Source organism: Exophiala viscosa (genome assembly GCF_022695815.1).
Source record: "Exophiala viscosa unplaced genomic scaffold EDD37scaffold_13, whole genome shotgun sequence".
NCBI classification, from domain to species: domain Eukaryota; kingdom Fungi; phylum Ascomycota; class Eurotiomycetes; order Chaetothyriales; family Herpotrichiellaceae; genus Exophiala; species Exophiala viscosa.
The window spans coordinates 216,070-229,479 of NW_026944365.1; the positions used below are offsets into that span (position 1 = coordinate 216,070).

General features: G+C 50.2%; 4 protein-coding genes across 4 annotated transcripts; 2 read left to right on the top strand and 2 right to left on the bottom strand.

The window, feature by feature from the left end:
* Positions 1 to 99: 99 nt before the first annotated feature.
* On the top strand, positions 100 to 1,927 carry EDD37DRAFT_641041 (homoserine O-acetyltransferase). Its single transcript, XM_062817277.1, has 3 exons — positions 100 to 1,207; positions 1,366 to 1,469; positions 1,582 to 1,927. The coding sequence occupies exons 1-3, from the start codon at positions 327 to 329 to the stop codon at positions 1,650 to 1,652; spliced, it is 1,056 nt and encodes a 351-aa protein (XP_062666159.1). The 5' UTR covers positions 100 to 326; the 3' UTR covers positions 1,653 to 1,927.
* Positions 1,928 to 2,299: 372 nt separating this feature from the next.
* EDD37DRAFT_569529 (uncharacterized protein) lies at positions 2,300 to 6,172 on the bottom strand (the record flags this gene model as incomplete). Its single annotated transcript, XM_062814227.1, has 3 exons — positions 2,300 to 2,837; positions 3,000 to 5,043; positions 5,104 to 6,172. 3 exons carry the CDS (start codon positions 6,170 to 6,172, stop codon positions 2,300 to 2,302), a joined length of 3,651 nt encoding a protein of 1,216 aa, XP_062666160.1.
* Positions 6,173 to 7,482: 1,310 nt separating this feature from the next.
* EDD37DRAFT_653871 (uncharacterized protein) lies at positions 7,483 to 8,973 on the bottom strand (the record flags this gene model as incomplete). The annotated part of the gene is made up of 2 exons (XM_062818623.1): positions 7,483 to 8,061; positions 8,116 to 8,973. 2 exons carry the CDS (start codon positions 8,971 to 8,973, stop codon positions 7,483 to 7,485), a joined length of 1,437 nt encoding a protein of 478 aa, XP_062666161.1.
* A 1,796-nt stretch (positions 8,974 to 10,769) lies between these two features.
* EDD37DRAFT_613023 (poly(A) polymerase) lies at positions 10,770 to 12,695 on the top strand (the record flags this gene model as incomplete). The annotated part of the gene is made up of 3 exons (XM_062815416.1): positions 10,770 to 11,067; positions 11,116 to 11,423; positions 11,472 to 12,695. 3 exons carry the CDS (start codon positions 10,770 to 10,772, stop codon positions 12,693 to 12,695), a joined length of 1,830 nt encoding a protein of 609 aa, XP_062666162.1.
* Positions 12,696 to 13,410: the final 715 nt, after the last annotated feature.

Sequence of the window (13,410 nt, forward strand, 5' to 3'; positions counted from 1 at the left end):
ATGTGAATTCGGGCAGCCTCGCTGAATGATTGCGAGGCTGAACGTCGGACATACTCCGGCTCAGATTCGTTTACTTGTATCAAGGAGATGCCCGACTATGCGGGGTTGGAGACTATCTATGCGATATCAGCTGTGAAATGCTTCCATTGATCCAGACAAGGAGGGGTTGATATCAGTACTAATCGTCAGAGCACATTTCTAGACCTCAAAAACAAGCATCTTCTAGCTGGTCCCAAAGTTAATCACCAGGTCCCATTCAGTAGACAGGTATTGAACTCAACAACCAAACAACCAGTGATTGTCATTTATTCACCACCACTGCAATCATGCCAGAAAACTACTCGACCTTCAAGCTCGGCGACTTCAGCCTCCAGTCAGGCGACACTCTCTCAGGAGCATGGATCGCCTACAAGACATTCGGCTCATCCTCCAACCCAGCGATCCTCTATCCAACATGGTACTCCGGCCTAATCAGCGACAACGAATGGCTAATCGGGGAAGACAAAGCGCTCAACCCATCAAAATACTTCATCATTATCACCGCGCTCTTCGGTAACGGCGAGTCCATTTCGCCCTCCAACTCATCTATCGCGCCATTTCCAAAAGTGACATTCTACGACAACGTTCGGGCCCAACACCAGTTTCTCACCACACACCTGGAGATCAACCACCTGCGCATGGTGACGGGCTGGTCCATGGGCGCGGCGCAAACCTTCCAATGGGCAACACAGTATCCTGACTTCCTGGACATCGCAGTACCATTCTGTGGTTCGTCCAAAACATCACTGCACAATCAAGTCATGCTGGAAGGAGTGCGCTCCGCATTGCTTGCCGGCAAATCCAAGTCCTCAGCAGGTGTTGCAAGCGGTGACGCCCACGAGGTCCGAAAGTGGACCGAGGACGAGAAGACCGTCGGTCTAAAAGCCTTCGGTCGTGTATACGCAGGTTGGGGCTTCAGTCAAACCTTCTATCGCCAAAAGGTCTACGAAAAAGCGTACAACGCGCCCGACCTGGAATCCTTCATGAAGAACTTCTGGGAGGCATGGGGTCTGAGCAAAGACCCCGAGAACCTCCTGACCATGCTGTACACGTGGGAGGCAGGCGACGTGAGTCAACAGGAGCCGTACAATGGCGATTTCGAGAAGGCGATGCGCGGTATCAAGGCGAAAATTTTGGTGCTGCCGAGCAAAACTGACCTATACTTTCCGTGAGTACATTTACGATACCTCTCATGACGCCCGACTTTTTGGGCCCCTGCTGGGAGACGAGTGCAAGTTCTCATCAACCACGATGCTGCTTGGGACTGTGTCTGAATCGCTTTGCCACAATCAGACAAGCTATTTGCTAACATGACGTGACATGCAGACCCGAGGACTCCGAGATCGAAGTCCAGAACATGTCGCCCAGCGTCGGAGAACTGGACGTCTTTCCATCGATTTGGGGCCATTGGGCCGGCGGGCCACCTGGAAGTAAGTGCACCCGTTCCATCGCCTTCGGTCTTCATTGATCACGCTGCTTGGACTTTATCCTCCCTCTCGCTCTCGTTGGTCAAAAAGAAAGCACTATGATAACATCCTATAGATATGGACGACGTGAAGTGGTTGGACGAGCGATTGGCGAAGTTGCTTGCTGAGGCGCCGAAGTTGGGCTGAGTCTGTCCACCTCTGCCGTAGTCAGAGGATGACGGGCGCATGCACCTTTTTCCATTGGCGACGATTTTCGTCCTTTCAGTAATGACCCCGTGCAGTGCTTTCACGGGTATGGACTCCGTACGCCCAATGGTCAGAGTCAATCATGCACTTGTGGGCATGTCGCTGGCGTCACAGATACGTGTATTGCCTGGCTACATACAAAAGCGATGCCACAATGTCAGTGGTATATTACGATAGCAACGAAGGAACGTAGCTGCAAGGAAATCAGATATCATTGTTAATTACTCATATCGTTCCCCTGCTTTACACAAGAACCATTTTTGCAAGAAGCTTGACTCTTGAGGGATCTCGACTCGAACGCAACACGCCATCCATTGTGGCTGGCCTTGAGATATGCCCTGCGAGACATTAACGCCATCCATAACTGACACTGTCGTAAGCCACTCCGTTCAAGGAGGGTCCTCGATCATCCAAAATACTCCATGGTCGTAACCCCAGTTCTGTGTGTACTCATGTTGCGTGCGTCCCGACGGTCTGACCCAGGTCCAAAAGCCTCTAGTACCGTCAACGCCGTTTCACAGACCCATCAATGTCATGTCATAAGCTCAGCCTCAAAGACCTCATGCCGGCACATGCCCGCTCATTATTCACGCGACTGAATCGCCAGCCGTCTTGCCCTCGACGCTAGCATTCACATCCTGATGCGCCTCCCAATGATCCAAAAGTTTCCCCACCTCCTTGAAACTCACCGGCTTCGTCATATAAATGTCGCATCCACTGTCAAACACCTCAGTCTGATCTTTCCCGCTAGCCAGACCCGTCAACGCAATGATCATGGCCCCCGGATCACACCCTTTCCCCATCTCAAACTCTCGAATTGCCCGCGTTGCCTCAAATCCATTCATCACCGGCATTGAAATGTCCATGAAAATCACGTCAAATGGTTCTCCAGCCGAGGTCACCGCGTCAACAGCTTGTTGCCCATCCTCGGCCTGTACGACTCTGGTATATTTCCGTTTCGTCCTCAGATACGTCTCCAGTAGCCTCAAGTTGATCATGTTGTCATCCACCAGCAGCACATGCGGATTGACCATATCGGCTCTCGGCGTTATGTCTGGATCTGGTGGTCTAGGAGTCTCCAAAGGTGTGCCTGGGACACTTCGAGTTTGGCTGTTGAACGAAATGCTTCGGTTGCGTTCTCGCCGCATTCTCGAGTTTTCTTGACTCTGTATGGGGAATGGGAAAAAGTCACCTTCGCTTACATGATTCCTCGGCGTGCGCACGGTCGTCATCATAGGTTCGTGGATTGCCATTTGCGCGTTCTGGCTTGACTGCGAGGCGGCAAACGTCTCTGTCGCTTGGACGACTCTCGCACTATCTGTTTCACCTGGTGGATTGAGATCCATGTCACATAATTCTTCCGTGACAGAATCCAGTGCTGTTCTCGGCACCCCTGGGCTCGCGGGTGGGAAGGTGGGAGGCGTCATGACACCTTTGCTCAAATTCGATTTCAAAGCCACGTACTTCTTCTCCAAGGCCAATCGTATACTTCGGGCAAGTTTCCGCGGCCCACAGGGCGTTGATACAAGCTCGACCGCACTCGAGATCCGTTCTTCTAGCGAGCGCAGCAATGTGGCGCTATGCTTGGAAGAGACGGAGCACATGACAACCAGAGCCGGACGAGCCGAAGGGGTGCCAATGGGTTGCTGCATCAATTCCTCGAGATCCTCCTCCCTCACGAGAACCACAGAAGACCTGTTATACAGTCGCTGGTCAACGAACTGCAGATGGTACCAATCATGGGCGTATGATCTCAGGATCTGTGCCAGCTCTTTATCCGTTTCGGGTACAGGTTGATAGAATGTGACAGTAGCTTCTGATGACTGATCTTGTAACCACGCAATGGAGTCTTCATTGGCTGAAGTTGTTGAAGACATGGTAGCGCCGGACCAGGGTGTGGTTTGTGTGGAAGTTTGACCTGGGATAGGCCTCTTCATAGGTAAAGCAACCTCAACCGTGGTGCCTTGATTGACCTTGCTTTTGACATCGATTGTGCCTCCAAGCATAAGCACAATACTCCGCACAATCGACATACCCAGACCTGTGCCCGGTGCTAGGGCATTTTCCTGTGCAAATGGCACGAAGAGGCGGGAAGAGAGGAACTGCTCGGAGATCCCTTTCCCGGTGTCCGTCACGGTGAGTACCATCAAGTCACTGCCGTCTACCTCCAACGATCTCTTCAACCGGAGACGAACGTTGATCGTCCCATGACTCGTGTACTTGATGGCATTGCCTGTGATGTTCATGATGATTCGACGAACAGCACCAGGTTGTGTTAGGAAGATCCAGTCGGCTTGTTCGACATCAATAATGATGTCAACCGGGTCAGCGGTATCCTTGGTTTTGAGCTGGGTAGCCCCTCGACCACGGGCTTGCCGCGACGTGTCTGTTATGTCAATTCCAGAATTGAACGTATGGCCAAGGACCAGACCATCAACCACTTCCTCAAGTACGGCTGATATGTCGGTAACTCCAAACAATTGAAGAAGAGGTGGAGCCCCATGTGCTAATGATCTTGACGAGTTCTCCGGACCCAGGAAATTGTTCCGCTTGGACCCATAGGTCTTTTTGTTCGAAGCCTGCCACTGCTTCTGGAAAGAGTTCACCTTGGAAAAGTCCAAAACATGGTTTATCGTGTCCAGCAAGGTTCGTCCGCAGGAGTCAATGGTATCGATCAAGGACTTTTGGAAACCGTTGAGGTCAGTCTCCGTCAGAAATTCCACGCTCGCGAGCAGTCCATGTAACGGTGAGCGCATTTCGTGAGATATCGTACCGACAAAGTCGCTCTTCTGCTTGTCCGCCACCATGGTATCCAACCGACTGCACTCGGCCATCAACGTACTGCAAAAGGAATTGAGGAACGGCAATTCAACAGTAGAGCTGAATGATCTCGTGTCCAACGTCGTTGCGACGAAACATGCATGTGCAAATGATCCAACCGATGCATCCCAAAGTGGGGCAAAAAGTACCTGTAACGCAGAAGGAAAGGTGGCGCGAAGCGTATCAATCTCGGTTTGTTTCCGACGACTGCGTTTGCGTGGTTGCAGCGGCGACCGGTTCGAGTTATTCCGCGGATCCTTGTCGTCTTCGGAGGATGAGAAGCTGCTGCCCTCGAGAGACCATAGTCGTCCACCGGGATACCGTCGCATGAGATTCTGTAACATTTCATCATCAATGACTGCGGTTTTGGTCGACAGCTCCTTCTCCCCAGTATATTGTTCCGCCTCTGTTGAGTAAGCAATGAATGCAGAGTTTGCCGACATTGAATGGCCATCGTGGCCTGACGCATCCCCATCCAGAGAGGTGGCTGTGGCAGTGCGAGGACCCAGGACTGGCACGGACCGTCGTCTCTGCATGCCCATTGAGCTACTGCGCAGCCGCGTGCCCAGACTCACGAAAGCCACCGCTCCGTCCTCACCAAGGTCACCAAAACATTCTCGTAGTATATTCGCTGCCCTTCCAAACGTTTTCGAATGTGATCTGGATTCTGCATCAGTGTCTCTCTTTGCCCATGCATCCTCTGCCTCTGAAGAATGCCCTGAAGTGCTATCTTCATGTTCAACAGAGTCCTGAGAAAGGACTCTTTCAAAACCATAATCATTGCGAGCGGAGGGATTTCCGTCTGGTGAGTGAACCCCGTCTACTAACGGTATGTTACCGTTCTGTAGTTTCGACCTTCTCTTCAGGGATTTCTCCACCACGTGAGGCGCTTGAAGGGCTTTTTTGCCGGCGATAAAAGCCTCGAGACCTTCTGCCATGCGACGACAACGCCGACCTTCGATGGCTTGTCTGTTGGTCTCTAAATGTAGCATTACCTGGCGAGCTGCATCGGCCAAAAACTTTTCTTCACTGTACGTCAATCCATTAGGGCGAGCCTTTGTGTCCATGATAGCCAAACTTCCAATGTTCACTCCATCTCTTGTCGTGATTGGTACACCAGCATAGAACCTGTAATATGGCGGTCCTGTTACAATTTCCATCTCGGAGAACTGGGAGTCGGTCAAGTCTGGGATGATGTACATCGGCGTAGGAGCTGTTTCATCCACGTTGTCCATCCTTATAGTCAATTCACATATCCTTCCCTTGAGAGGGATCGCGCTGCACCTCATAAGTATGGGGTCTTCCACAAATTCGTATGCTGCTTCGCCTTCGGCGGTATTTTCTCTTGTTGCTTCTGCCAGGAAATACATGACATCTCTGTCCATAACATTGAGCATGGATTTCCTGCAGTTGCAGCGTAAAACTGCGAGTTGGCAAAACGGCGAAAGGGCATTGCTGAGACTTGGGACATCGTCGGAGGAAGCGGATACCTTCGAGTTACGGCGAGGTCGATCAGGATGAAGGAGATTGTCTGGTTGGAGGTAGTGGTAGAATTCTCGAGCTCGTCGTACGTCGTCCAGGGCAAAGTCCGCGGGCTGGATTTGAAAGGAGCCGACGCCAGTCCTGGTCTTGGTTGCCATGGTCTTTTATTCTGCGCCCACCATCCGCCTCAGGCAAAACGTGAACAGTTGTTGCAGATCCGATTTCGATTCGATGGAGGCCGATCGCATGTTCAAGAAGCGTGAGTGATTGACCTTGGAAGCAGACCTTGCAACGCGTATCTTGCACGAGGGAGGGAGATACTGGGGAAAAGTGGTGTGCCGCAGGAAGTTTACCTTTGGGACGGCGCAGGCCCGGACAAAAAGGTACGAGTACCCAAGGAGGAGGCCATGTGCATGCTGGACAGAATCCACCCGCTGCAGGGAAAAGATAGAGCTGGTACAGGGTTGGATAGCTACGACTGGTTGCGCGGCCGCGGGGAGTCCCTGATCGACTGGACATGAACACAAGCACTGCAAATACTGCATAAATCTGCCCACGTTCTAGACCCTTTCCACCGTTTCACAATTCGGAAATAGATACCGGCGGAAGATACAGGCGGCCCCCGAGATCTGTGCACGCCTATTAGCTATGCTTGTTACAGTGGCCCACTGAAAATGTCACAATTGCCGATTTACACCAAAATGCCCTATCTTCACACACACTTTTCGCAATAACTTTTAGTGTAAGGTAAGGATATATCATAGAGGAAAGATAGGGAATTACTCGAGCTTCATTATAGCTGAAGAGAAATTTTAAAAATCGTTTTTAAGAAAAAGTTATAAAGGGCGGAAAGAGAGCGAAATTATAGAATTTCGCGCTTTTTAATTCTATAATACTTTTCTACTTTATAAGTCTTCTTTTCTTTAATATTTACTTATATATAGTAACTTTAAGTATTTACTATCTATTTATATATAGATTATACTTACTCTACACTAAAGATTATTGTGTAAAGTGTGCGTAAAGAAAGGGTGTTTTGCGATAAAATAATCTTAATTGTGACAATTCTATCGGGGACACTTGTATCTGGTTATCTGGCCCCCTGGGCGGTTCTTCTCGCCTATCTGTTGTGACCCCAACGAACAGGATTCGGATCGTCAATGTCCATACCTAGGTATTCAATCGCCCCAAAATGACCTTGCTCGACCCATCAGGCAATATGAATGTACAATATGTCCAGGTGTTTTGACATATTAACACACATACTGCGCCTCTTCCTTGAGAATGCATACAAGGTTGTCGACACTGTCTGTGACTTGTGTTTCCTTGCAAGAACGACTCCTGCTGACCAGGGAAGCATGGCTCCCATTTCCCATGCTTCCTCTGTCCGACCCTCAAGTTGTCACAGCGTTTGTCGATTGATTCATATCTTCAAAAGCATCTCTTCATCCTGTCATGTCGTTTTTCCTCAGCTGTCATTGTTTTCGTGCTTGGTCTCTCCATCGTCATCGTTGTCTTCGAGCAGTCCTTCCTCCTTCATTTTCACTCTTTCCGCATCGCGCAGATGCTTGATCTTCAGCTTCTTGTATTTCTCTTTAAGCTCCTTGATCTTTTCCTGCCGCATTTCATCACTGAGATCCTGTTCTTCTGCTTCTTGTTCAGCCTTCTTGACCGCCTCTCTCCGCAAGTCATCCTCATGACTCCCAAGCTCGATCAAAAGGTGCCATCGCCGCCAATAGGTGTCTTGCAATTCTCTCTCTTTTTTGGCATCTTTCCGCCAGAACTCGGTGACATTTTTCTCATAGGAAGTATCCGCAAGAGCTAACACCCACTTTTTGGGTTCGTTCTGCACTCTATCCATCCACTCACGGATGAGATCTGGGCGAGAGTCGCCACTGCCAGGGAGATGCACAAGCATGTCGCCAGGCTCGTGATATCCATTCTTCCATTCCCATTCAGCGGGGACGCTATCGTCGGTGCCGTAGTTATGGTAGGCATTGAACCAGCGTTGGGGTACGTGGGTGGTATTTCGACCCCATTGCTCCCACTGTGCGGAAGAATTAGTACCTGTGAAACGACAATTGATCAGAATAATGCTCACCTCCTGAACCAGCCACTCCATAGCGGTTTGTTCCTGATACCGCAACCATTTGTCGGGGTGAAAGTCCTGGTATGATATGATGGCGCTCAGGTATCTCAGCGACCATGGATGCACTCGCAAGAAAAAGACACCAGCGTTGAGGCCATTGAGATCGCTTGCGACGATGTGGTGAATGTGGGAGAACTCGGGTGGTGGAACAAAGAGTTCGAGAGGAATTTGAGCATTGACCAGTACCAAATCGACATCATGCCAGAACAACCACTCTAAACGTTCAGCTGTCGGTTTCGCCAGCTCCTGTAACATGATGGACAGTATGAAGGCTTGTTTCGAGAAGAACTCGGGCACAATTTCAGTGCGGAGGACGAATTGCTTGTAGCCAAAGCGCAGGTTGTGTTCCCTCTGGCTCGACAGGGCCTTTTCGTACCAGAATGAATCTTTGGTTGGCTTGTTATAGTACAACATCGTAACCTTTCCTATCTTGGAGTATAATGTGCCTTCGCCTGCTGCGCCGAGGGTCTCATCGTGGAGGGCGAGTGAATTGGTATTGGTGGATTGTGAAGAGGGTGTGGGTTCAGCGACCTGCTGCGTACTCGATGCCGGGATGTCTTCAACAAGGCCGGCTGTGGATTCATCTAGAGACTCGAAGGGGTCGAGTATACGTCCCTCGGTGTGGAGACGCGTAGTCTTCGGTATAGTCGGTAGGTCAATCTTGGGTGTGGTTCGTAGGTCGGGTTGTGCAGACTGCTGCCATGCAGAGTGGCTGGCATACCCGAGGAATATTATGATGGCGATGGCAAGCAGAATAGGACGCGACATTCGGTACGGCCTAGGCATATTTGTGTTGTATGCTTGCGACATCTTTTCCGAACCATACATGTCCCTCTGTGTGCCGAGTTGTAGCAAAGGCTGCGAACGAGGGGAGATCTTGTGGATGTTGCCAGCCACGCTTCAAACGTGCATGTCTCTGCAGGTATACAGTCGAGGGTCGCCGTGTTCACACTCGTAGAGCTGTGAATCTTTATTTAGGGAGCGAGGAAGGGGCAAGAGCCATTCTTCTTCTGCGAAGCCATCGCCACGGGGCTTGTCTCGTCAGCTGTAGACAATCAAAATCATCCGTGCTTTAAACTTACCACGAGCCAGTTCAGCTTCTAGCCCCAAACAAGCACCTGCCATGCAACGGGATGATAAGATCGATAAGCCAAAAAGATGGGCCTCGGAAGGAAGAATTGGGCATGGATTGGTTCCACGCTCGCCGCAAAATCATTTCGGCAAGCCCTGTGGACTGTTAGGCTTTTTAGGCTCTCGACCCCTGGTCCTGTCAAGATCCAAATTTATCATGTTACACCACCGCGCATGGCTGTTGCGATTGGGTGAATACGGACATTGTTGCTGTCAACTCCTTTTCTATAGACATGTCCTTCAAAGAAGGTATGACTGATGGACATTGATATGTGTCAAGTATGCCTTGACACCACATACACAAGATGTAGAATTGAAAGCCACATTCTGTTGATTGATATTCAGGGGCAAGGCTTCGAAACTATGCCCGTCTCCGTTTGGTGTTTTGGAGAGAGAACATGTGAAAGAGTTGACCTCCACCACTGTTAGGAGTCATAGAGATATACTATATCCCTATATTCAATCAGTCAGAAGGGGAACGATGTGGTGCGAAGATGGAAAGTTAGCTGGATCTTGTTCCTTGGAGGCATCGAGATGATGCTCCCAGGACTACAATCTCGAAAGTCATGCTTGCCTTGGTAGTAGTATAGGCCGTACCGAGAGCCTCTCTTAGCCTTGTCAGGGCCGGTCCTGACAGATATAACACGGTTGTAATACATACTCATATGACAAAGGGCCCCTGCATGAGAGGAAGCGACGCATTTTGACCTCTCCAGAAGCATAAGACAGGTGCAGTCGAGGCTGAGGCCATGCTTCATAGTGGTGGGGCGTCGCTGAGGCCTTCTTTGCTTCCACGCAAATGGTGAGCAGCCAGATGGTGATCGCAGGCTGACGACCCCGACCAAAGGTACACACCTCAAGGGAACGCCGTTGCAGTAGTCACTGGCCTTTTCATGTCCTCCCGAGAAACGATAGACAGGGACGGTCGTGGCCATGCGCCGTTGGCTTTAGATGTGTACTTGCCAGCCTGATACGGTGCTAAACTTGACCTTTTTGCGATAGCGTTATGGCTGATCACCTGTCGATGGAAATAATGGTCCTCTTCTGGGTATGATAGGTGAAGAAGTCGAATAATGATCCAGCGAAGGGGCCTTGCAAGGGGGTTTAGTGATTCTATCTTGAAGACGGCTTAGTCAGCCTTGGCTGTCGAGATCCGGGGCAAACTGCGGTTCAGGGCTGGTGATGACAGGCGACGCATGTTTTGTTCTCAAAGTGTGTATGTTTCTCAATACTTCACTGCGAAGGAGTCTTCACTTTACCCAAAACTGGTCATCTCGTGTTTGCATCTTTCACCATCATCTTTCTTTTGGAGTTTAGGGACATGATGTTTTCGTTTCACCACTACCTTCCTTTCCTCGCTTCTCACCACTAATCTCTCAGAAGCCTTTTGCCGTGCCTGCCTGCCATCGGTTTGTCAAGGTCAACAAGCCGGTATTCGACCTAAGTGATTTTTCAATCGGCCGACCGTTGTCATGATGGACACTCCAAAGCCCAAAACATGGGGGGTGACTCCGCCCATGTCCGTCGCCCTACCTGAACCCATCGACAACCAAAAGACCGCCGAGTTGATTGAAGAATTGAAGAGAGAGAACAACTATGAGCCGATGGAAGAGACGAAGAAACGAATGGACACGCTGAAAGTCCTGAGTAAGGCTACACAAGAGTTCGTCCGCGCGGTCAGTCGGAAACAACGCCTACCACCGGCTCAGATTGAACAATTCGCGGGCAAAATCTATCCATATGGTAGCTATCGCCTTGGAGTCTTCGGACCAGGTAAGATACCTCAATATATGCAGACCACCAAAGGCTAATGACCAGCAGGTTCTGATATAGATACTCTGGCTGTCGCTCCGAGACATGTTACGCGCGAGGACTTCTTCGAGTTATTCCCCGATATCCTGAGAAGAGTGGCCGAGAACGAGAAAGTTTGTAAAGAGAAGGTCACTTCGTTGACACCGGTGCCCGATTCATTCGTCCCCATCATAAAGCTCGTCCTCAATGGCATTGAGATTGATCTTATCTTCGCCTCCATTCCCAGTCTGCAGACAATTCCCAAAGACCTGTCCCTCAACGATAACACTTTGCTCGCGGGTCTGGATCATGCAACTGTTCGAGCAGTGACTGGACCGGTAAGTCTGCAGTCAATATGTTCCATGTCTTTTCGCTGACGATCCTAGCGTGTTACCGATGAGATTCTGCAGTTGATTCCCGAACCCAAGACTTTCCGAACTGCGTTACGAGCGATCAAACTGTGGGCACAGAGAAGAGCTATTTACGCCAATATTGTTGGCTATCCTGGTGGAGTGGCCTGGGCCATGCTCGTTGCGCGAGTCTGTCAATTCTACCCTCATGCTGTTGGCGCCAGCATCGTCGACAAATTCTTCTTCATCATGAAGCAGTGGGATTGGCCTACTCCCGTGGTGCTCAAAGATATCGAACCGGTCAAGCCCGCTGATCAGAACAAGGGGTTCAAAGTGTGGAATCCGGCTATTTATCAAAGTGATAGAAAGCATCTCATGCCCATCATCACCCCAGCGTTTCCTAGCATGTGTGCCACTCACAACATCTGCAAGTCGGGCAAGACTGTCATTCTGCGTGAATTGGAAAGAGGCGGACAAATCACCACCAAAATCTTTGCTGGCAAAGCTCAATGGAGTGACTTGTTCAAGAAACACACCTTTTTCACCGCCGACCACAAATACTACCTGGGAGTGACCGCCAGCTCTCTCAATGCGGACTCTGCCAAAGCCTGGGCAGGTCTCGTCGAGTCCAAGGTCCGAATCTTCGTGATGCAGTTGGAAGGAATTCCTGGTATCACCCTTGCTCGTCCATTCACTAAAGGGTTCAAACGCGTTCACAAGTGTGCCGATGAAGGTCAGATTCGGGAAGTCCAGAAGGGCAGCATGAGCTACAAAGTGGAAGAAACCAAGACTGTTGAAACAACGGATCCTGAGCTTGTTACCAACAACGGCCAAGGTGCTGCTATCCCGGCGGTCAACGGCGCTCAACCGGAAAGTGATCACGGCACCCATACCATCTACACGTACACATTCTACATTGGCATCGACACCACGGCGAAGAGTCTCAATATCGCTCCGGCCTTCCAAGGCTTCAAAGAGATGTGTGAGGGATGGGCAGCCTTCAGCCGAGACCTCCACTTCCTTTCGCTCGCATCCATCAAAAGCTGGGACTTGCCCGATGATGTCTTCGATGCAAAGGCTGGCGAGACGAAACCCGGCAAACCCGTCAAGAAGGTGGTCAAGGCTCCCAAAGTCGAATCTAAAGGAGTCCGACGGAGTATCAGCGAGGTCGAGGATGCTGAGCCTAATGGTGAATCCATGAAGCGTCAAAAGATGATGACGCCAACTCCTACTCCAGCACCTACTGCAGCACCGGCTTGAAAGGTCCGAGAAGCTGCTTAGTAGCACTACTTTTTCCGTGCCAGGCTGACAACGCCTCGGGGGCCCTGTAGGGTGACTCGAGGCTAACAGTCGTTCCCCCGACCATCCTGACCAGAGCCAAAAATGCTCGTACAAGGTCGTATCTTCATGAAACACCAAAAAAAGGTGAAAATTCAAAAGAAACAAAAGGCAAAATGAACTGAACTGTGTGGCAGCAAAGTCTGTCAGCTGTTCCAAAGTGAGGTAACTGTACCCAATGAGCGACTAACCCGCATACAGCACACTTTTAGCATCAGAGCATCGTGCAATTGCAGATTGGGCTTGGTTGTGATGAAGCTGGGACAGCAATGTTGATATTCAGGCATCAGCATGGGACTCCAAATATCAGGTGGCCGACCATGGTCAACGGATAATCCTTGGAGGCGCAATTGAGGGCGTTCGATGATGAGAATGTGGTCTTTCCCAAGCAGAACCATGGCGATCAGGTTGCAAGGTTACTTTTAATGTGTACATACCAGATCAATCATCATACTCGAAATGATTCAGACAGTCAGACAGACTACACCAAGACAATGAAAGAAAAGAAATTCAGAGATCTACGGATCTCGCCAAAGAAGGTCAAGGTACAAGAAAGTCAGATGTCTCTTGATGCGCGTGCTACACAAGTGCTCGATCGACGATGATACAGTACATATTTGCCTTTCCCAGGAAAAAG